The sequence below is a fragment of the Cephus cinctus genome, unplaced genomic scaffold, assembly GCF_000341935.2.
Source record: "Cephus cinctus unplaced genomic scaffold, Ccin1 Ccin1_scaffold0029, whole genome shotgun sequence".
NCBI lineage: Eukaryota > Metazoa > Arthropoda > Insecta > Hymenoptera > Cephidae > Cephus > Cephus cinctus.
The window spans coordinates 924,024-947,918 of record NW_014332776.1 but is presented as its reverse complement, the minus strand read 5'-3'; the positions used below and the strand labels follow the sequence as shown (position 1 = coordinate 947,918).

The following is a 23,895-nucleotide window of genomic DNA, read 5'->3' as shown; positions in this document are numbered from 1 at the left end:
GTCGATTCGAATTGCCGAACTTTTACGAGAGTCAAGCTTTACCCCGCGCCGAGCGCCTCCGTACACACCGAATCATTTCTTCGCTACTCGAAGCTAAGGTTAAGAGAATACAGTGATAGCCACCCTCTGCAAACTCACCGCCAGATGTCACAATTAAAGAAGAATTCTAGGGCGAATCGTTCAACCGAAAGGATGATACTTCGAATGGACGTTATGAAGAAATTTGCCGCGGGTCGAATTTACCGAGTTCTTTTTATAGTCCAAATGTAATTGCTGAAGATAAAGCAAGGGGAATTCTCCGAATCAGTATATAAGCGTACAAAGGCGCCTTCTTGTCTGATAAAGGCTCAGTGGGAAGATTCAAGTTAATAAGATCTCGATCTTCTTGAAGCGAAAAAGTCCCGTTTTCGTATCGACTATAGACAGAGAGAGAGAGAGAGAGAGAGAGAGAGAGAGAGAGAAGGAAAGAAGAGATAGCGAGAGAATAAGCACAACTCACTTTCCCAAGAACCAAAGAGAGATGGCGTAACCAGGATGGCATAACTGGCCGCTTAAAAAGATATTATAAACGTTTATTATCGAACTTATAATACAAGCCTCTATGCGGCACTCAGGGGCGTGGGCTTTAAGCTTACCTTATCTGAATTAAGGCTCTCTGAAAAGGACTATACCGAACTGTGCTGAATCCATTGTGAAGGGTAAAAGTCGACCCGGTGTAGCATCGCCGTCCTTTTATTTTTCTCTCTTTGTACGAGTCGCAACTGCGGCGCTCTGCAGTCTTCAAAAGAAAAAGGGAAAAAACTTGTACCGCCTTAAGGGCTCCGGAATTTCTCATTTGCCGAGATATGCACCTTGATCTTGTAAAACAAATAACTGTAATGCTTGCACAGAGATTCTGTGGCTTCTAGGCTCGGATCACATTGTAATACAAACGGTCGTATTCTCTGGGTCTCTGCGCATGCGCACACAATAATATCATAACCGTTCTGCTATGGAAAAATACTTTAAGCCAATATTACTAGGGTTGATACATGCATATAATATATCACATATAATATCTATTTTACATATACTCATATCATCATCATAACTTACATATAAGCTGTTTCTCTATGCAAAGGCATCCTGACTGATAAATTCAGATACTAGGTTATCGTCTATTTTCGAATTTACTTTATAGCACTGTGCGTACTAGGCGCATTGTGGACCAGCTCTAATGGACGAATTCGATTAGCTACGTAAAGTTGATTACTATTGAGATCATTCTTACGGCTTAACTATCGCTAAAATGTATTTATCTCTAACTCGCGAACTCCGTTCCGACTCTCGCTCCCCTGCAGCTGCAATAGAACCCAATGTGTATATAGATATATCTTGTAAACAATTTCTTCCACTTCAGCCGGTGTATTGCCGTTTACTCGGAAATACAGAGTACACCAATCGTAAGGACAACTTGAAAACAACTGTAGGATATCGAACTCCACTGAGCTCGGATCCGTAACTTCTCCTCTCTTAAACTTTAACGAGAAATGATAGTAAGGACCTACCATGGCAAGTCGGGCATCATCGAGACTTTTGTCCCTCTTGGTGTCATGGTATAGTATAGTATCGGTACGAGGATAGATCAGCAACCTAATTCTTCACATTGAACCCCAATCTCCGTACATCTACATTCCAAACATGGACCTGATAATTCCGTTATGATCCTACCGACCCGATACATTCTCCCATAAATGTTACAACCCGCCAGTTTCAGCAGACTAGCCACAGCTAGGGGCACATCGTTATCAAGGATATTTATCGAGGATGAGCTTGTTGGTAGTTTCATCGTCTTTTCCGGCATTAACGTAGTCGATGTTGTCCCCGTCGTTCTCGCCGCTGTTGTTGTCATGATCTTCCTCGTTGACGGCGGAAGGGTTGTAGATCTCGTTGTGAACGGAGCCTTTATGGACACGGAAGTGGCGGGAGGTTTGGTGGGCGATGATGAGGATATAAAATCCTCAGGATGTTTCGTGGTTGACATTTTCGGGACTTTCGTCGTTGTCGTGCCGGAAAACAGTAAGTCTAATACACTGTCGAATGAAAAAATCGATGCGTCTTCTTCGTCCTGGTGTGGTAATAGTGTTTCCGTTGACGTTATGGACAACGTTGATAAATCTGGATTGGACATATTTTCATTGATCAGTATCTTGTGATCCGTTGGATGGACGATCTTTGAATTAGACAAGGGTCCACTCTCTTTAGTGTCGGTAACATTGACAAGGATCATTGAATGATTCTGATCGATACTTCCTGTAGTCACTTCAGGTGTACTGTAGTCCAATCTACTGAGAGTATGATTATTGTAGGTAAATCCTGAAGTCCTGATACCAGAATCTAAAGTAGAATCCTCCTTCGTAGAATCGTTTGGACCATATTGAATTGTTCCAGAGCTCTCGGGAACAGTAGGAAAGTCATAAGCGTCTTTGTTCGAAGTAAGTAAACTTGGAGTATCCTCTTCGCGATGATATTCATAAGATTGTCCATGAACCAATGGAATTATGCCAATAAAATCTTTATAATGCTGTAATTTATTAGAACCGACATTCTGGACGATTAACTTTTGAGAAGTTGTCGTTGTCATCGGCGTTGTCGGTCTAGGCGTCGTTATACCATGTTCCACCAGGTATGGGATCATATCTTCTATGAGGGACGGCAAATCCGGCGCTGGTTCGGTCTTTATGACGTCTCTGAAGGGATCTGGAGATACGATACCGTCGACGAACGTTATCGGCTGCCGTTGCGAAGGTGCCGTCGCGTCGGCGCGGTCCAGAACCACTGTTGGGGACTCGTCAGCATCGACTGAAAAGATATACGGTTAGTGACATGTGCCGTCCAGTCGCCGCACTCTTTTTACGTGCCATTATACGAGAATTGCATTTATTCGTAGGACTCCTGTATAAGGCAACGACTCAATTTATCCTAACGTACTACTGCCAGGATGGCGTTTCGGCCCTTAATGCCAAGTGAGACGGGATCCTTGTGTTACCCAGAAATTTATATGGGTCGGTGGAACGAAAGACCGTTACCACTGCCCTTATTTTCAGAATCGCTAGCTTATTTATACTGAATGAATTTCAAGTAGTTCTCAAATAACAATGTTAAGCCACCTGGGGAATACACGCCTAAGTTCTATCGGCCAAATGTGAAGTTTAAAAAGAAAATAGAAAATCAAAAGTTTACTTCAACAAATACAGTCCATGATATAAAATGAAAGATTGAAATCCTGAACAATTTACTGGAGCAGTACATCCGTACTGTACTCGGTATAACAGTGCATGAAATTGGACTCGACGCAAAAGTCAATATGTCGAGGGCAAATTTTCAATACAGCATTATCTTATTCATGGAAATTTAAAACAGTACTTTCCGATTACAAGACAGTCTCTAACATTTACGATTACATCAGTCTGGAATTCTGCTCCCTCTGTCCGTACCCTTTATCCTATACACTAACTCTTATAGCAGCTTATTAGTTTATTGAAGATGAAACGAAATACCTACCACAAACATTTTTACCGCAGCATTCTTTCTCAACATTGACTCGTCTACAGCCAATCTTCAAAGGTGGACACTTCTCGTCAGAGCACACAACGTCGCCGTAGTAGCAAATGCATATTATACACAGTCCACTGCTCGGCAGAAGAGCGCCATGTTGATACTCCCGATTCTCAAAGAGACAGTCGCTGGCGAGATCTTGAAGATCGAGAGAAGACGAAATAGGTAGGCACGACAATGGAAGAGAATACTGTAAAGTTTTCGATAAAGTGATAGGGAACTGTGCAAGAGACTCACCCTCGTCGTTCTTTCGATGGGGATTTGTTATGGCAGCTGGTAGAACAGTGACTCCTGTACCGATTTCCAAATTGAGATCCGTAGAGTGGTAAGACGGTGGATCGAAGTAAGACGGCTCCCGAGGAACGAAACCTCCTGTAAAGTAAAGGCACCCTAAGACTTTCCTTAAAAACTTTAAGACTTCAAGACGCGAGGCGACTTGTAAGAAAGTTCCTTCTGGGTAGAGTGCGGCTATGTGTGCGTATCTGTATGTTGACATCAGTTGTATGCTGATGTGCTAGGGATCTTTTTTTTCCTCCGCTCCGTCCTCTTTTAAAGAGGAAGAGAGATAACTTCAGCCAGAGCGTTACCTTCTGTCTCTACCGGAGGACTGAAACGGTTCTCCTGGGTGACGATGTCATAGAAGCCCGGTACATCCGTGGGATGTAATTCAGGTGGTACTCCTACGGAACCGGATGGATATCCTGTGACGGTACTGGCGATGTCCTTGTCGTCCTTGACTAGGGCGTCGGCCGCGACAAAGGGTATTATCCTGCGTCGGAATACGAAGCTTCGTCAAGGAACGAGTGCGAACGCTAGAGAATTTTTTTATTAAACTTACCTGACATTTGGTAGGGACGGTGGCAAAGTAGGTTCGCCATAGTCGTATTCGTAATCCTCGCCCTTTTCACGGTGAGTGATATTCAATATGGCCTCGACATCCGGTGGAATTGATCTGACTGGATTTATTGTGACCCCTTGAATGTGCCCCACGGACACGTTCGTCTTAACAGTCACGTTCATGACGAGAATGTCGTCAGGCATGAGTATTGTCGTCGGCAGACTCGTCACAGGACCTTTTATCGATCCCATTTGAATGTTAGAGAACTTCTCCCGGTCTATTGTATGTTCCACGTCCTCGATATTGATTGTTGACGAAGATTCTGTTAACGAGGAGGCGTTAGAAACTGGAATTGTACTTTGCGATAAACTATCTATTATCTTGGTTTCGTCATCCTGCTGCTCCGTAACGGCACCTTCCCGAGGAGTCGACGTAGTAGATTCCACAGTGTCCGAGGACAACGTCGACGGATCTTCCGTTAATCCTACCGTCGAGGGTATCTCGTCTATGGTGGTAGACTCTACGACGGAAGTCGGAGAATTTAGAAGCGACGTACTCGCAGTGTGATGATCTGGTATCGTCCAGGTGGTAGTATCGGAAAATGTACATTCCTGATTCACCGCCATCTGAAACCGACTCAATGTCAACTTCCACCTATCGGTATGCTCTACTAGAGATTTTCGAACCTCGGTTGACGTCTGCGTCGATGTCGATTCAAGAGTGGTAGTATATCTGTCGCTATCAGTTGTCTCCGCTAGGATCTCGTTGTCCATGGTCTCTGTCTCGAGAATCAACGTTATCGAGGAAGCCGTATCGACGGTCGATGATTCCTCGAGACTGATGGTCGTGTCGGTTGAGTTTAATGTCAAACTGTCGTTTGATATACTTAAATTTTTATCCACAATGCGGTGACCCCTTCCTTCAGGAATAGCGTTCGACAGACTGTTATCGATGGGCTAGAGAAAACAAGATAAATAATAAAACAGAGTTACAAAGAAATTTGTCAAACTTCCCGAAACTACGACACTCGCATGATAACGTACAAAGAAATTCGTTTCCTTTCGGAACTTTGCGTAGTCCTTGCTGATGAATGCGTAGGACGCATAATTCTGGGTAGCCTTCACCTCGATGCTTCCACCTCGAAGAAAATAATAGTGAGTACCAGGATAATAAAGCGGAAACGGAAACGTGAAACTCACTGCAATTATAGGTGGACGGACAGCACTGTCCTTCGCGAACAATCGGACTGCAACCCTGAAGTGGCGGAGCGCAAGAGAGGGGAACGCAGCGGACCGCCCCCATGGCACAAAAGCAATTGTCGCAGGGTGCCTTCCAGCCAATTTCTCGTACCATTTCGCCTTCCTCGTAGATTCTCTCGCCGACGCGACATCCTAGGACAACCAACGAACAACAATAAACTCGCAGTTGTTACAGAGCCATAAAGGAATCGTACGATGCACTTACCGTTTCCCGCGAGCGAAGTGATGGTCGTGGACGCATGTGGATCTAACGAATTAAATGGTTAACCACAGAACGATAATCCTCCCTTACCGCCTTCCTCAGCAGTATAACGATACTTACGTGTGCAATTGTAGGCGACGGGACAGCAGGAATGAGGCGCGTAAAGCGGAGTGCATCCAGGTAAGGGGAGAAGACACTTGGGCCTGACGCATCTTCTGCTACCTGATATGCAATAGCAATACTCGCATCTTCTAGCTCCCATCATGGCGGATCCCGGACCATACTTGACGCCCTCGTGGAGGCAACCTGATACAAGAGTATCGATTAGGTATAACTCGTTTGAATTTATTAGAATAATTCAAACGCTTACCGTCGGTTTCCGATTTCTCCCCAGTTCCAGTGCTGATCCTCCTCAGATCGTTATCGGCCTCATCTACAAGTAAATTCCAGCCTCGAAGAATATTCCGTCCTCGTGGAATGTTTATATCGTGTATAAATACAGGTAAGGACTATAGCATTGTGTACTAACTCGACCTCCCGCAGATTATTTCAGCGCAGCAAACCTTCTCCCCAGGCGGTCTGACGCGACAACCTGGAGGTGGCGGATTTGGAAGTCGTGGACAGACCCGCAATCTGCAACGAGGAGAACCCTCGACGCATCTGCACTGCAAACACGGTTCGGATGTATTCACCACGTCCCCTTCGCGATAACGACGGCCCTCGAATCTGCATCCTGAGACAAGCCAATCAAGTGAGATCTACAGTTAACCTCAAAGTTACAGTCGGAATACATTTTCAATAAGGTGTGCATATTACGGGTGTGCACAGGTGTTACGTACACGTAATCAATGAGTTGTATAGTACTATAGGGGACATAAAAAAAATATAACCACGTAGAAAAAAGTAACTGTGAATATAATACTTTCCCAAGTCCCGCATCTGGTTCCCACATTTTCCCGCGTAGAAACCAAATTAATCGTATCCGCTTAGAAAGTCCGATGCGCGCGCAGCTCGTTGCATTTTCATCGAGTAATTAATTGCGCGGGTAAAACGATTTCATACAAAGTGCTCAACAGAGTAAGTACTAGCGGAGCAGCGTGGAGCAAAATTATTAAGTGAAAGCAGAAAGAGAACATTATTTTAAAAGCTAGTCAAATTTTGCCAAAAAAAAATTTCATTGGAACGATATAATTAACTTAGGAGGCCTTAGCTACGATAGCTCATAATTTCGCCTATGGTATTAAAAGTGCACAGTCATGAATTTGGAGTCTGTACACTATCGCCTATTTTGCGTATACGTATACTATAGTATATTATACATATATCCTTTACACTCGTGGCTCATTCAACTCGTTGGACATAACCTAACATAGCAGACATACACTTTATGCGCAAGTATAAAGTAAGTACGCGTGGGCGAAGTAGCATTTATTACGGAGCTCGGTGCGTGCTTTGTTCTCCGACAGAACAAGTACCAAACAGTGAATAGATATTGAATAACGCCCTGTAAAAATATGAGCATGCGGCAAACTTCACGACGAATAATCCAACAGAAAAAAAGTGCCATAAAGTGGACGATCGAAAGAAGCAAAGTCTTTACTTCTTCTTCTTCCTACTTTGTGGCTTTATGCCCTCACGAAGGGCCAAGTGCCAGAAAGTCTTTACGAAGGAAATCAGAAAAACGTCTTAACTGGGATAAATATAATTCATCCGAACGCGTACTGTTTGACGCGCGTACTCGTGTAGAAGGTATGATACGGCGAAACATCCTGACGCTTAAATTAGTGAGGGACAGCTGATTCTTTAGAAAATATAAATGAACGGTTGGTATTTCGACGTTGCAACATATTGTGTACGAGAATTATATACAATCATAATGTCTATTGACATATGATATACAAGACGCGACAGTAGCGCTCTACGTATGTTACGACATTTTTCGAAAGCTAGAGGAGCTTCTCAAGGGTGGGAGTGGAGTTCATCCCTTCTGAGAGTCGAGCCTAAGACATGTTTAATTTTATAACTCATCTACCCAGGTCTCGCGAAAAAGTCAGAAAGACAAAGACTAGGCCTCACTCTCAGATGGTATACATAACCTAAACAGAGCGAAACCACGTGCCTCCTATCTTTCTTCTCTTAAACGCAGGTCAAGACAGTGTACGGATATCCCAGACCCGACGTCTTCGTCGGAACACGTGCACACAAGTACACGAGGATAAATCGTATTTGACGACTCGCGAGTATTAAATATCGCGTGATCGGAGCCGATTAATAACCAGTCAAGTATGCCCTGAAGTTTCTCTGAAACCGTGCCATGTTTTAATTACCACGAAGTGACTCGAAGAGGGCACGAGGATTACCTCGAATTCGATGGTCGTTCGGACAAGCTAATGGGAGGGGGGTACACATATGATAAAAGTATGGATAATAATAATACATGGGTTTTACATTCTGCATAATACAGAGAGTGTAACAGTAAGAGTGGCAAAGGTACGAGAATGAAGTAGGCAGAGAAAGATAGAGAAGATGAAGTAAGGAGTATATGATACGAAGGATTCGATACGCAGAAGGAAGAAGAGGGGTCCTGACAGGACACGAAACTCGTACGGAGAAAAGTACCGTGTCGACTTTTAACGTTAACATCCTCCACCTGGCAACCAGGATCCCGCGCGCAGCATCCGTCATCGAAAACCCAGGGCTTGTTCAAATAAGAGGACGGAGTACCTTGTAATTAATGAATTGCGACTCGCGGAGCAATGCCGCGTGTGTCCTCAAGTTCTGTCCAGCACCATCGGTTCGTTTAATTACTCCCGATTAATTTACTCCCTTCTACTTTAGATCAAACCCCGAGCTCTCGTTTGCCTTATTTTTCCCGTGCTAATTTCCTGTGCATTTACGTAGTTCTTTTGCGTTACTTCCGAGTCCTAGGATAACTCCTCTAGGGCTCTGTCTGGTTTAGGTCGTATTTTCAAAATTCACGATGTGTGAACCACCGTAATCGGCAGTGATCTCATATGGTTGATCGGTAAGATATTTTCTAATTAATCCCATATGCTGCAGTGGGGTTGGAATTTTTGTCTGACTTTTGGATGGTTTTCGAAGGATTGATTGAAAAAACGTAGAACTAATAAAACCAATGGGAGTGAGAAAGGAGGATCGCGAATTCAGACTTCCACGACTTGTTATACAGCCACGGACACTCAATGAGAGGTTCGTTAACCGTGTGATTATCAGGGAGATGGATCGATGCCTCGCGCACGCCCACCGCACGCATATGTATATATTATTTGTTTGCTAAACCGGACTGCCAAATAATCCGAGCGATGTATTGCCATTGGGTAGCCGAATTGGCGAATGTTGGTTCAGCGAATTGAGATTAGAGGTCGTATAGTCGAAGTGATTTCTCATATGGGATATTTGAAAATGATATGAATAGACGGAGCCGTCGACGGCTATTTTGTATATAAGGGATGAATATTCTGTTAGAAGTTTCTTTTCGGGTACGGCGATATCGAGGAGAGGTTGGAAAAGAAAATACCGAGAGAGATACAAGATCCTATGAATATTCTATCGCCGACAGGAATTGCCCGTTAGAAGTGTCCATGTGGATCGATCGGCTCCATTGGTGGTGTCCGGAATCATCGAACTCTATTGATGCGGATGCGGGAGAGAGAGCGAGAGAGAGTGAGATGGGGGGGGGAAGGGAGAGGAAAGATAAAAGAGAATCAAAATAACAGAAAAAAAGACAAAGAAGAGGCGAGAGGAAGACGGAGAAAAAAGTTAGGGCAAGAGAGAAAAAAAGTAAGAGAACGTCGTGAAGGAAGAAGAGAAAGAAGAAGAGGAGCACGGGAAAAGAATTGACGATCGACGCTAGAAATTTATTAGAGGCCAAAGAGCACCGCGTCCGCCGCTTAAGCCCGTTTCACACCGCTACGAGATACCCAAGCCGATAGTAAAGTACAGTCATTTATCTCGACAACGACCTCGTCTCCATAGACGAACTTCGCCTCCCTTCACAAAGATAATACCGCGCTCGCTCCAGTCGGTTGGCAAGGGATGAGATTACGCAAGGAAGGGAAGTAAAGAAAGAGAGGGAAAAAAGGGCGAAAAGAATGAAAAGCAAGAAATAACTTATAAAAAATGTACTACCTTTAGCTCGTTCCACGATATCACCTAGTACAAAAGACATTATGCCACGTACAGTAAATCAATTTATATACAATAAACACAATGGCGCAAAGTGTAAAATGTATTTGCTCAGTTTAAATAATATAACAATAAACATAACTCCGTGTTACATTGTTACGCGCGGCTCGTTCATTGCGGGCCTGTCAAATTTTGTGAGTGTCAATAAAAAGATCGAAAACGAACAAAGAGTCTCGGTCGTTGAGTATCCTGATGGTAATGAAGGTCCGATCCGTAAGGGAATCCCGCTGCGGGTTATTCGAAAAGACTGTCGGGTGTCCAGTTATGGGATCGATCCTGAACACGAAGGATCGATGTACTTTCGAGAAGAGGAAGAATAAGTGATGGCGAAGAAGGTGGGTGGCGAAGACGGAGGAGGTAGAGGTAAGAAAAAGATGAAGGACAAGGATGCTGGAACGGGAGATTAAAACGGAGGGGGTTTCATATTCCGTCTTGGAACCACGGTTCGTGTGACCTCTGACCCCATGGGCGAAGCCCACATTGGTATCCTCGTGGATCCGTTCATGGGAGCCACCATGGTACCGCTATACGCGATCAGGAAGCAATCGCCTCGAGTGCGGATCATCACTGCCAAGATCATTGGTTCTTGTGATTTTATGATCCCTGTGCAATGCAAACGTCATACGTAGTGGGTGTTTATGCGTTCATGGTTATGACTCGAGTAGTACGTAATATATCATGACTTGAAAAAAAAAAAACAGGTAAGCACGGTAGCATAAGGTACGATAGCATTCTGCATTTCTAATTATCGACAATATCGAGAACCATATTTACGACGGATCCTCTTCACGAGAAATCCCAAGAAATTTAAATAATCCAAAGACGCGCGCGCGCCTATAAAAACGCGACGAGTAACCATAAATTTCTCTAATACAGAAGTGTACTTGTTTCGAGATAGAGTAGTTGATGATACTGTTTCGTAAGAAAAACCGGTACGATAAAAATGATGTTCTTTTTTTTTCAATTAATCACAGTCTTAGTATCGGCCCGTACCGTTTGTATGATGTTTGAACGAGTCTCGAAGGCGTCCGTTTAATTTCGCTTTAATAACGCGCCAGTCCAGCAGCATGCGATCCATCTTATCGCGGGCCGCAGTATCCTGTAGGTTTCGTGTAGCGACCATTACGGAGGTACTTTTTGAAGGAACGACACGGCGATGAATGGACCGGAACAGGTTCTGAATCTTATGTAATAATAAATGAGTGACCCTCCGCTCGGGAGTTCGGCTTCACCTGTGGCGCACCTGGTCGCAACTGATGCCCATACATATACCTGTGTCTCTGTAACTTGACTGTGATGCATATGGTTATACGTATATATAATAACTAAAAATGTCTATAATACCGCATATGCATACAAATTATATACGCATTTACCAGCGTGTCTATATGTTATATGTACATGTGTGATAAGTGAATATACATATTGGACCAATACGCAGAACGCTGGGTGCATCACGAAGCAGCAAAATACACGTGGACGTCGCATTAATTATAATGCTAATTAATAATCGCTCCGGCAACGGGCGATGCCGGAATTTCATGACGTCCGATCATTTATATGCCCGCGTATCCACGAAATTATGGATGAGGCAACGAGAGATGGGAACGGTTTTCGTGATCCGCCTGTAATAAGTGAGGGTACGAAAATTTTAACGTTGAAAGTAGCATTTCGAGTTGGGCACTTCCTTAGGGGAGACGATGGATACGATTGGAACCCAGAAAGAGAGAAAGAGAAAGAAATAAAGAAAGAGAGAGAAAGAGACAAATCCTAATTATTCTAATTAGCTCAGGTCGGCCTTCGGACTTACGTGCCTTCGTTATTACTTTAATTATGCATACAATGGTTAATTATACATTTTACCCTGGAGAAATCGAGCTGCTTCAATAGGCGCCACGCTCTTTCGTTAGTCAAGAAATCATGAACGAATTTGTCGAAGCAAAGTTTACGATTGACGAGATTAAAAAATAACTATTTTTTAAACTTGTACGATTATTCTTCTTTCCCTTTTTTAACTGAATCTTTGTAAAAATGTACCACTTCTTATTTATCTTTATACGTACGAGCTACTCGTGTTTTCCTACAATGTAAGGAAATTCCTTGTCGGTATACGCGGAGAATCTGCTTTGTTGAAATCCCTTCATTCCAGATTTATATACATACAAGCTATATACGTCCTACAGTCGCTACTTACTCTTAACCAGGCAAGAGAAACAGACGGCAAAGCGTCAGACACGGGAGACATTAAAGAGATTTCTACGGCGGCGGGTTTCCCACGTTTGTGAGAACGCCCTTGCTGTTTACTCTGGCCGCTATTTGCCTCCTCAGTTAACAGCCTCGATGAGTATCCAGGAGCTGCTCTTCCAGGAAGATCAAGTATCATGAACAATTCCAATTATTCTGCCAAGAAGATGATGTACCCTGGTCCATCGCACAATTGTTAACGAGCAAGTAAGAATTATATTCAAGTAAATAAAGCCAGATACGCCTACAAATTGTAACAATTAAATTACTTGCAAATAAAGTTTTCTACGTTAACGAGCACAACTTTGGTTGTCTGATAGCATTGTCGAGAATAAACGGTGACCCAATGACGAAGCCAGTCTCATACCTTTGCGTCTCTCGCTAACATCGCTAACGTAACGTGAATACAGAATTCGCGTCTAGTTGTGCACTGAAAACGGCACCATTCGCATGTGCACGCGCGTACGTACCAAGCCGATGTTCGCGATGCAGAGAATATCTATTCGTACAACCACGTGCCATTTTCCCGACGTTTCCCGGATTAGCTGGAAGGGAAATAACGAAACGCTACGAGAGATGCCAGACAGCCCGTTCGCTGGCTCGACGTTGGTTGTTTCGAATTTCGTAGACGCGTTCGCATTTTGAATAGAGCGGAGAGGCAGTGAAGTACCTATAGGTACTGTTGGTTATTGTCACTGTTATTATTATTATTATTATTATTATTATTCAAAATACCATCGTTCACAGCAACAGTTACAGCATTACGAAAAGAGATACGAATACAAGATAGAAATGTAACAAAGATATATAGAAAGAACGTAAAACAGGGATGAAGCCTGTATTACAGGAGGGAATTTTCCAATACTGGATGTAAGATTACGCCAAACTACATGACAGTTTCCAATTGGCTACGTGAAAGAGGATTCCGAGTGAAGTGGTGAACCAGTTCATTTGTGTACATTAGTAGGCCGAGCAGGAAGCCTGGTCGTACGTGTAGTACGCACTTGGCATTACGCACGTGACAAACAGAGTTCCGGCGCCTTCTACATCCTTAGGTATTAGGAACCCTCTCGCATCATTCCCGTCTGGAGATTCGTCTAGAGCGAGAGAGAAAGAGGGCAGGTGCGAGAGCGAGAATCCAGAAGACAGTGTTATATCTATATATACAGGTCTATTACGGTAGGCACGTAAAGCTGGTGGGAAGAGTAGAACGAAGGGGCGAAATAAGGGAATAGAGGAAAAAAAGAATAAAAGGAGGGCTCAGCAATTTTGCGAAAGAGTGGTGCGTAGCTACGTGTGTTCCTCAATGTAAAAAGTGCAGGACGATTAGCCCTGAGTCGAGTATCGGAATCGTCTGGCAGTCTCGAGTCCCTCTCATCCTCGTTAAGAGGATCTAAGAGGCCTAAGTCACTCGCATTTTTTAGGAGTACCCCTCAGGCATGGCTTGCTGGCTGACTGGATGGCTGACTGCCTTCCTTCGCTCGCGGAGTCACTCCCTAGAAACCTGGTGGTGGACTCGCATCATCCGCAGGGAAAAACGGCGACATTAGTCAAGCTGGCATTTAGTTAGACGAGGGCGGTAAGAAACTCATTCACGACTACGAGGAGCGACTTCTGTCGTTGTGCCTGGTGGAGGACTCTGCCGCGACTCTCGTGCAATGGAATCGTTTCTACTAGTTTTTCCCAATGGGGGAATTATTATATGTTCTCGGTACAAGTAATTAGGATGGACGGTGAGCACATACCAGGCTGATGCTGAGAGTCGTGACCGATAGAATCTTCATTTTGCTATTCTCTTGTCTTATAATATATGTTTAGCTGGTATACTGCTATACGACACCTGCTGTACTTGTATCTTTACGTATGTAGAGTGTACGGGTGCTTTATGTCTTCTATGAACAATTTACTTGTGTTAAGTTATTGCCTTGTGACGTGTCGATTATGGTGTCGACTCTGATAACTGGAGGGAAAGTACTTTGCTTCCGAAAGGGCTGATCCGTTCGTTGCTTGAATAACGAGGCGTTTGTCTCTGGGATTCTGATTCTGGTGCTATCTTTCGTGCTAAGAGGCGTCTAACTCGACTAATGGTTACTGTGGTTAAGAGACTTTAGAGATAATGGAATAAGGAGACAAGACGCGGATAGATAATAAAGAAAGTACTTTCGAGAATTTCGAAAATCGTTGAATGAACTTTATGCTTATTTTATGTGGGAAGGTACTCATTATCTATAACTATACGTTGTTGGTAATTCGATTACCTAGATCAATTCAAAAAAAGATCTATAATTAAACGGATTTTTATACACCACTGACTATTCGAATACGTTATTTATGAAGTAAAACATGAGAAGGTTACTTCTTAAATTAAAAAAATGGAAGATGTTAGAACGAATCCTTTAACCGATGGGAATTTTACGCGACCGTGGTGATCTTCTAATTTATTTTAATTAGACATCCTCTCTAGTGAGGAAATCGAAACATAACGAATCGTGCCACTGAGAGAGGGCATTCGGATGCTTGTGTACATATAAGAATGACAAGGAGGAAGTATATGGTAGATGTAAACTTTATAATTGCGCCGTACGGCCTACGATTTTTCCACGATAAAACTGAACAATAGATGCCCCCCAACCCTGAATACCTCTTTCGCCTGACAGAATAAGCGAAAACGATATCCAACGCGTTAACTTATTAGAAGACATTGGCAGGTGACTTTTCAGCTCTGAAGTAGGTGCCTAGACGTTACCTCGATGATCGATGAAGTCTCTGCTAATCGATCGATTGTCTTAACGGGAAATTGTCGAACTTGTTATCATGCACCAAGATTGGAAGTTTGCTAATAGCAATTGAGCACAAATACCGTACCCTACTATCCGTACTGTGCTACCATATTATATACAGTACCGTATATATGTTATTGTACTTTTACATAATTAAAAATCTATGTAAGTAGGATACTTATTTGTACGATGTTCGATAAGTCGAAGAAGATCCAATAAACCCATCAGTGTGATACAATAAATAAAACAACAGATTATTATAAAAACGTATAAAATCGCAACGTCAAGGTATCAAACAATAAACTAAACTTGCCTGGTTTTATCTGCTGAGGTTTCCCCTGGACCTTGATGATGCCGGTGATGTCTACGATGAGGACCACGAGGATCCCGAAGACGTACAACATATCCCCAGTGACCATTTTTAAAAGGGGTCTATCCCAATCCTAATCCCTCTCCTAATGGTCTCTCTCCAGAAGAGGATGGTACCGATGTTCTTGAAGTCGCGCAAGACACGGAACGGCCACGGTACCGTCTTCGGATGGTCGCGCGTACGTATGTACCTCGTTCGTTTGGTACCTACGTATGTAAGAAGTAAGGATGGACAGACAGTCGAACCGACCGACCGACGGACGGACGTGCGGGCGTACGCGAGTCAATGAGTGAGTGGTACTCACCCGGAGAAGCCCTCACCTCACCTAACCTAACCTACTCACTTCACCTCGCACACCATCCTTACCTTACTCCCTTCTTCTTCACGGGCGAACGTGCACGTGAGTACACTGTCCCCCCATGCATACGTGTACGGGCTTGAACGTTACAACGTTGATGAACGAAGCAGCAGAATTGTCCACGGTTAATCAGGGTGGATGAACATTGAGGTTGACTGACATTTTATCAAGATCTATCGTGTAGCTCATTCTCATGGCTGCCCAATATGGCACGTGGAGGAAGTCGCTCCGGAGGATTTTAAATGTCAGGTTAAGATTGACGAGATGAAGGAGCTGCAAAATCTGGTGAGGAACTTCGTTAGATAGCTGGAGATGAAGAGAACCGGTAGTTTTGATGTTTGTATATAGATACGTGAAACTTGGATGATGCCTTCGATGATATATGTATATATATATGGTGTGTTGAAGGTAACAACCTATGTTTGTATAAACGAGCATAGCGGAGCACCTGCAGGATCCGATACTGTTTCTACACCTGGGTCCCAGCCATGATCGTAGATCACAGGGACCTAGCCTAACTTTTTGTATTCACGTTGATTTCTGGTAACTTGGGGGACGATATTTTTAGGACTTTGTACGAGTAGATGGGGTATAGTATACTCAGGCTATCATTACCTCCTGGGATACTTAAGAAAATATGTCTCTTGTGATATTGGAAAATGATAGTGACGTCAGGTGTGCTAGAAGAAGAAAGAATACATTAATATACACATAACATCCTCCAATGGGAAAAGCGTGCCGTGGAGAAGACTATCCATCTGAACAGCTGACAAACCTCAGGAAGTGGCTGCACTAGAGTACGTACGTCCATAACGACTTACCTACATAGATCCTCTGCTGGTTTACTCAGCAGGTTAAAAAACTCCAGGAACAGCAGTGAGACGAAGTGCGCAAGTGCCACACGATCGTACTAAAGGTATAAGTATAGGATTTTTATTAAATTATAACCTACAATTTTAGGTAGTCTCGTGACGAACAGTTCTTTAACCTTCACAGACCTGTAGGTAAAATGTGTCCCATTTGTCTACTACCAACATCAGACACACTTACGTCTAGAAGTCTGCAAGGTTTAATGTTTTATTTGGAGCTATGTACTCTACCGATATTCGTATTATAGTAGACTGTGATAATTACCTGGGCGCAGTCGAGGCTATCTACACGGGGACTTGGTAAAATAACAAAATTATAAAGAGCAATGTCGCCCGGTTTCAGACTCAGTGTACAACTTTCGAATTTTACTGGTCGCTCGTTGAGGACGAACGTTTTCGTCGAGTACTTATCGCTTAGGTGTATCTTCGCGGGAAAAGCTTGCGTGAGAGGTTTTTTAATCTCACTTTACTCTCGAGATCTCCCTGTCTTGCTCTCCATTACTTTCTTTTGCTCTCGTTTATTCTCTCGACATTATCACTCTCTCCTTCTCACTCTCTGCGTACTCTACGCCTACACGTGTAACGTGATAAGTTGTGCAAATCAATTAGGGCGATTGCTACCGTTCCTAGATTTCATGAAGATAAGATATTTTAAAAAAAAAGTACCCAATGCCTCTCCAGCTTCGTTGAGACCAGGAATATGTTTAATTTCTACAGGGATATCTCTGATGTATCAACACTCATTTACATGACTGATCTTTTCATTCATTTTTCATTTACCTTTCGGGATCCAAACTACATCATCTTTTATCTTGTTAAAAATTAACCAGTACCACTGGAAATCAGTGTCTACCCTCTTCAATGGATGTACCTAATTATAGTTTCGTTACAAGAGCGAAGAGCTCGTTACGTCATTCAGGCATCACTCATTAATAGCTGCCAACTGCTTTTCAAGTGCAAAAAAAAATGTTTCAAAAGTTTTTAAAAGTTGTAATAAATTTCCAAATAAAACAGAACCAGCAGAATTACAAGAAAAGTTTGCATACCGGTAACAAAAAATTGTTACACAGAAATGGAGAAGGATTCAATCACATAGAATCTCGTGCCTGAGAAAGTTACTATGTAACTGAAGCTAGCTAAAAAGAAAATACTCTCATATCTATCATCCGATGATCAAAAGAAAAGAAACATGATCCCGTTCCAAGCCCCTGTAGTTTTATGCTACAATATAATGCAGTACACGCACTGGTAACTAAGGCAGGACTAATTTCCGTGAATTCTGCGCTACGGAAATGCTTCTTGCTACGTAGTTCAGGGACGCCGACTAGTCGGGGTACACATTGCTGCCGTCGTGGTGCTGAAGAACGAACACGTGTTTCACGAAGATACGATGAAACTAGAAGCAGGACCGACTTCTTCAGGAACTCCATCCTCGTGGTTGATGCGATCAATCTTTCATGAGACGTGCAAATGAAAAGGTAACACGGAGAAGGGATTGTGGTGTACTTGTGGTGAGGTTAGGAGAGAGGACGCGAGGGAAGAGCTATTTGCAAGATTACTGTCAAATTGCCAGCTATTACGCGATTCTCGCAGGCAGACGACGCTCACATATCAATTGAGAGGTAAGTAAACTTTGTAAACGAACTTACCTGTTTCTCTTCTTCGTCGTGAAGACACCGGCCACCAGGAAGTTGAGGAAGTACATCGCGGTATGGTAATAGTGGTTCTTGGAATTCGCTCAGCAGAGAATATATAACACACTATAGCACGTTCAACGTAATTAATCCTCGATAAGTCAATTCTCGGGATCTGTAATCTTGAGAGTTCCCTATTTACGTGTAGTTGGTTACTCGTGTGATATAATACGATTAATCATCCGTCTCAGGTATTATATATGTGTATACTCTCTTGTGGCGTCGCGACGACAGTGACGTTAATTTACTAACGCGGAAGAGCTAGTTTAATCGGAGGCACGGAGTAGCAATTATTTTCTTTTTTCTGTCTCTCTTCCATTTCTTTTCGTTTTCTTCCCTACTTGCACAGTTTCTGGCTTTGATTTCGCAGTATTTATTCTGGTGGCGTATGACCAAAGAGGCAGTTTTAGTTCTTGTACTTTGAACCTCATCACGAGATGGGTCGACAAGCTAATATCTCGGCCTTAGAAAATGTCCTGAATTCCACATTAAGATAATGGCTTTGCTGTGGAATCAAATTTACACTCTTTGCTTGACACTTTTTTTGATTTTGCAACTTTCTGATAATCTGTACTATTCGTGCAAAAAACGATGGGGTCGGTTTGACATTGCGATTGAAATCATTTTGTGTCCCGGTATGGAGTATCTTATTCTTTGCTTTTGCTGAATATAAAATACTCTTGCTCGCTATTATGATCAGGGATAAAGAGGCTTAAGATATTTCTTTTGATTTTTGATTCCCTTGCGGTTATATTTCATAATACTTTGAAAGTATTTAACCTGAGTTAACTTGTAATAATGCTCAAGAAGGTTAGAAGGAAACTTATTGTTCTTTTCTTATATAGGATACTTTTTTTTGAGTTTTAAATGAGTAGAGTGCAAATGGCAGGAAATTTATGATAAACATAAAAGCTGTGAAAATGGCGCAATACTTTATACACTATGAAATGTAAATGTAACGAAATGGATACTACATGTAGGTCGGATGAATTTTTGAAAAAAAGGAACTCTTAAAACTGTCGCTTTTATTTAGTGTCCACTTGGTTGCATTCCACTACACAGTGGATGTCATACTGTAACCAATGTTAACACCTTATTCATTGACATCTGCCAATTGTCACACGAGTTTCTTATTGCTGCTGCACAAAAGAATGCACTTTAGATAGATTGGACTGTAGTTTTTTATTTTACCGACTGCGATTGCGAGTCTTTCATGGCGCCACCGCCGTGGCGCTAGCCATTCTTTCTCGTAATATTTGAAAGTGAGAAGATAGAAACATTTAATTAAGTTTGCTAAATATTTCTGAGATTAAAATACTTGTAAAGTTTTACGATCGTAACTAAATTCAAAAAATCAATTTTTATAAAATAGTAATCGCTATTTCATGTAGATTTGAAAAAGAAACGGATGTCATATTGATGGCGACATCTGCCGGCAATGTACACGTTTCCTAACTAGGCAGCTTTACGCATGTTCAACCAACAAGCCCTCTGTGGAGTAATGCGTTCATTGGTGAAGTACAACAACTGGCAAAATGAAGATGGCGGACGGATCCACAATCCTAAGAAGAAATAGGCCCGGAACAAAAGCAAAGGTTAATAATGACGTTCATTTCACATTTGACGAATACCTTAAGACTTACAGAATGCATTCATATAGCACACTTGATCGCTTTTGGCGTACCTGCGCAGTAACAGGGACATCTTGCTGTTTGACACATACCCTCGAAAATCAATGAACTCTTTGTAAAAGTTGTATTTACATTGTCTTGATTCAATAGTTTTCATCTATCGTTCTCGGAAAATAGTTTGTTAATTTTGTTTATTAGTTCTTTCGGCTCCAAAGAATTATTGTATTATGCTCAAGTTAATCATGTAGGCGTGACGAGTTTGACAGATCGTTTGACTTCCGTAAAATCTGGAGAGTGCATGTTATAGACCCTTTTACCAATTACGAGCCGAGAAATAAAAATAAATAAATAAATATACGCTACGATAAATATACGCTTGAAATAAATTCATTAGTTACGTTAAAAACTAGTTTACGTCGCGCTACCTTAATTATATTATAGTTCTAATCAATAGTATTTAACAGACTGTAGATATGTTATTTTTTATATGAAATGAAGTTGAATGAAGATTTCATGTTTTCTCTGCAGGATTTTAGTAGGTGGCCAGATGAACCGTTTGAAGAAATGGATAGCACACTGGCTGTACAACAGTATATCCAACAGATGATTAGAAGAGAACCATCGAATATTGATCTAATTCTAAATATGCCAGATGCACAAGACGAGGGTGTATGGAAGTATGAACACCTCAGACAATTCTGTATGGAATTGAATGGTTTGGCAGTTAGATTACAAGGAGAATGTGACCCTGGAATTTGCACTCAAATGACTGCCACTGAACAGTGGATATTCTTGTGTGCTGCTCACAAAACTCCAAAAGAGTGTCCAGCCATTGATTATACGAGACACACTCTAGATGGTGCAGCTTGTTTGCTCAACAGCAACAAATACTTTCCCAGCAGGTGGAGCTTTATTATTATATGTTTAAAATATTTTGCTAATCATCATTACTTATGTTGTAACCTATTACAGAGTCAGCATAAAAGATTCTTCTGTAGCTAAACTTGGGTCTGTCTGTCGCAGAGTTTACAGAATCTTTTCTCATGCATACTACCATCACCGTACAGTATTTGATGAGTTTGAAAACGAGACCTTCCTCTGTCGCAGGTGAGAATTCATATTAGACAAACTCGTCTAAATAATCGTACATTCTTTCCAGTATAGATTTCATTGTATTTTTGTTTTACTTACAGGTTTACAGCTTTCGTAACAAAATATAATCTGATGTCACAGGATAATTTGATAGTGCCCATAACAGTAGAGGACACTGCTACGGAAAGCGAGGCATAGGGCCCACCAGTTCGGTCTTTCTGTCCGAGACCCAACTGTCAAATTTAACATATAACTGATTCACGACTCGAGTACCTCATGAGGCTGTCTTGGGCCTTAAGAGCGTAGGAATAAATCAGTAAGTTCAATCCCGGTCAAATTCTACATAATTTTCTTGAGGTACAAAAGAATCCCATGCAGAGGCGCCACAGGAAGATAATTGAATATTAGCTGAATTTTTCAGTTCTGAGAAAAAAAATGAATTTATAGACGTTTGTATAGAAAATTTCTTTTACACTATCAAGTAATTTGTTATTATTACAAAGAATATGCAAGTGTGGCAAGACGTGAATAATTTTACGGTTGATGATAAAATAATGTTTATAAGTCAATATAGCACGAGAGTGTACAGTAATAAAAATAAACGATCAGAGCGCAATCAATATTGCTGTTTAACGAGACGTGTTGCTGCATGGATTGCTGTTGTAACGAAACTCCGTATACTGAATTAATCGTGCGAATAAATATTTCCAAGGGATTGAATATTAAATGCGCTATATTTTTTAATAGTGGCAAGTCTATTTATACGGCGGTGACCGTCACAAAAAAAAACCAATGGCTGCTCTGCACTTAATTTCGAGATTATACGACTTAAACTTGATTCCATCAAAATGAGTTTGTTATGTATACCGTAATTTATATTTAATTTTAATTGTATTTCATAACAATACAATTTCATTGGGATTATGTGTGTAATGAAAATTTGACCACAAGTCATTTCTTGTAGGTTAAATATAAGGGATGCTGAACAAACCCATATATGATATTGCATAATGAAATAAGAAAACTAATAAAAGAATTTTTAAGCATAACCGCGCAAAACCGTGCGTTACTGTCTCATTATATTAAGAAACGTCAAACTTGACTGAAACAATTTTATAAACAATATATTAAACTCCAAGCAAAGAAAAACAAGTTTTCGATCCGGTTAATCGATTCAATATCACTGTTACTGGAGGAAGGTTTTTACCATTTTCACTCATGTCCAAACGTTTTACTATTCTCCTAATGAGAATCATAAATATTATCTTTAAACTCCACCATGAAAGTGAATGAGCCAAGAAGAAAAAAAAATAGAAGAAAGATCCTACCCTTTCGAAAGGACCCACAGCTCGTAAATAAATAACATTGAAAAAAATATTCCTTTCTTGTTAGGAATAGTAACTACTTCGTACATTATTACTACTTGGTAATTGCTTTAACATTGCTCAAAACAGCAAATATTTAGATACAATTTCAACAGCTCGATGTGCAATTGTGCAATTTTTTCAAATTTTACCATAGATTTCTAATACACGGTTATGATAAGAATTAGAAGACCTTCTTTCCCCACAATTTCTGGATAGTCGAAAGCGTTAACTGATTTTTGACCACATTCCGTTGAAGAAGAAAAGATAATAAAAGAATGATAAAAACTCTAAAAATCCCTAACGACCTTTGTTCAAGATAATCCAAAATCACTAGATTGTATTCGAGAAATTGCAATCAAAAGAAGCTCCTGAAATTCTTATCTGTCCTTTGTACTGCACTCAAACGTTTGTATCACATTTGATATAATTCAAAGCACGATGGAAGTCAAAGAATGACAAATAAAAAGAAACAAAAAAGAAGAAGAATCCAAGAAATAATATATAATGATACGAACAAGCGACTAATTACTGTAATTAATGTAACTTAGACGGATAGTCCAATAGTACACAAGGTCTTGTAAAACGTATTTAGCGGTAGTGTTAGCAATAAATGTTGTACTACTGTTAATTATAACGCATTAATCTCCACTCAGTAACTAGGAAAAAAAACGTAGAACGCTAGACTCTCCTCTCTCTCCCGTTAATTAAAGAAGAAGGATCGAGTACGTTTGAAAATTCATTTTTACGTCGTGTTAAAAAATAGTGCAACAACTTTTTCAATGCTAAGTCTAATTAGCTAATTTCGCCGAAGACAAAATAGAAATTGCATAAACAATATCGTACTGTATCTAATACACAGGTCTATCAGGTGCAACAAAATTGTACTACAAAAATACATGTACCGTTATCTTTACTAATATTATATCTCAAACAATGCAAGTGGGTTTTAAAAGTCTGTATGTAAAAACGGGTCCAGTTTCGTCGCATCTTGTCTGTCACTTACAAGAGAATAAAGAAGCGAAAGTTTTCCAATGTTACTGAAGAAACATCTGTAAGAACAGATAATGCCTGATCGATGCTCTCTCATTATTATTTTCGCTAGGAAACGATTCCACTGGTTAATTTTAAATGCTTGAAATCTGTTCCTTCACCGCAAAGAAGATAATGAAAAAGTAAGCAAAACGTACAACGTGCTCCACATTATGGAAGAAAAAAGAACGGAATGAAAATCATTAAAAAATATTGAAGACCCGTGAACCGTATAAATGAGAATATACATTGACATACGAAATCGAAGCAATATCAGTGCTGGAAATGTTATATCACTGCCGAATAATAGACTCATATGCAATTACACCATTAATTACATTATTGTCTATGTCATTAAA

At 41.2% G+C, this 23,895-nt stretch overlaps 2 protein-coding genes and 1 long non-coding RNA gene across 4 annotated transcripts; 2 read left to right on the top strand and 1 right to left on the bottom strand.

Annotated features, from left to right (window-relative positions):
• Positions 1 to 2: 2 nt before the first annotated feature.
• LOC107267336 lies at positions 3 to 15,801 on the bottom strand. 2 transcript variants are annotated; one of them, XM_025084994.1, is made up of 13 exons: positions 15,440 to 15,801; positions 6,426 to 6,629; positions 6,267 to 6,347; positions 6,017 to 6,202; positions 5,900 to 5,941; positions 5,635 to 5,826; positions 5,479 to 5,573; positions 5,122 to 5,391; positions 4,436 to 5,061; positions 4,185 to 4,366; positions 3,835 to 3,969; positions 3,544 to 3,735; positions 3 to 2,841 (listed from the first exon to the last, which is right to left on the bottom strand). In XM_025084994.1, the coding sequence occupies exons 1-13, from the start codon at positions 15,543 to 15,545 to the stop codon at positions 1,625 to 1,627; spliced, it is 3,528 nt and encodes a 1,175-aa protein (XP_024940762.1). In that variant the 5' UTR covers positions 15,546 to 15,801; the 3' UTR covers positions 3 to 1,624. The 2 variants fall into 2 exon arrangements, with proteins under 2 accessions (XP_024940762.1, XP_015594402.1); XM_015738916.2 differs by having other exon boundaries at positions 6,267 to 6,329.
• LOC112494357 lies at positions 5,797 to 6,427 on the top strand. Its single transcript, XR_003059681.1, has 3 exons — positions 5,797 to 5,956; positions 6,031 to 6,224; positions 6,291 to 6,427. It is a non-coding gene; the product is annotated as an uncharacterized LOC112494357 (long non-coding RNA).
• A 2,399-nt stretch (positions 15,802 to 18,200) lies between the features above and the next one.
• Positions 18,201 to 22,801, top strand: LOC107267385 (MOB kinase activator-like 4). Its single transcript, XM_015739015.2, has 5 exons — positions 18,201 to 18,345; positions 19,809 to 20,012; positions 20,577 to 20,950; positions 21,021 to 21,155; positions 21,242 to 22,801. Exons 2-5 carry the CDS (start codon positions 19,953 to 19,955, stop codon positions 21,336 to 21,338), a joined length of 666 nt encoding a protein of 221 aa, XP_015594501.1. The 5' UTR covers positions 18,201 to 18,345; positions 19,809 to 19,952; the 3' UTR covers positions 21,339 to 22,801.
• The last annotated feature ends 1,094 nt before the right edge of the window (positions 22,802 to 23,895 follow it).

What these genes read in the sequence shown, in the direction of transcription:
- LOC107267336 (XM_025084994.1), bottom strand. Translation starts at nt 15,545, where the DNA reads ATGGTCACTGGGGATATGTTGTACGTCTTCGGGATCCTCGTGGTCCTC. An exon ending in GAAAGGAAACGAATTTCTTT is followed by an intron (nt 5,392 to 5,478) that starts GTACGTTATCAT and finishes TGTTTTCTCTAG; the next exon opens with CCCATCGATAACAGTCTGTC. An exon ending in CGACGCAGACGTCAACCGAG is followed by an intron (nt 5,062 to 5,121) that starts GTTCGAAAATCT and finishes AGTCGGTTTCAG; the next exon opens with ATGGCGGTGAATCAGGAATG.
- LOC107267385 (XM_015739015.2), top strand. Translation starts at nt 19,953, where the DNA reads ATGAAGATGGCGGACGGATCCACAATCCTAAGAAGAAATAGGCCCGGA. An exon ending in AACAAATACTTTCCCAGCAG is followed by an intron (nt 20,951 to 21,020) that starts GTGGAGCTTTAT and finishes AACCTATTACAG; the next exon opens with AGTCAGCATAAAAGATTCTT. An exon ending in GAGACCTTCCTCTGTCGCAG is followed by an intron (nt 21,156 to 21,241) that starts GTGAGAATTCAT and finishes TTTTACTTACAG; the next exon opens with GTTTACAGCTTTCGTAACAA.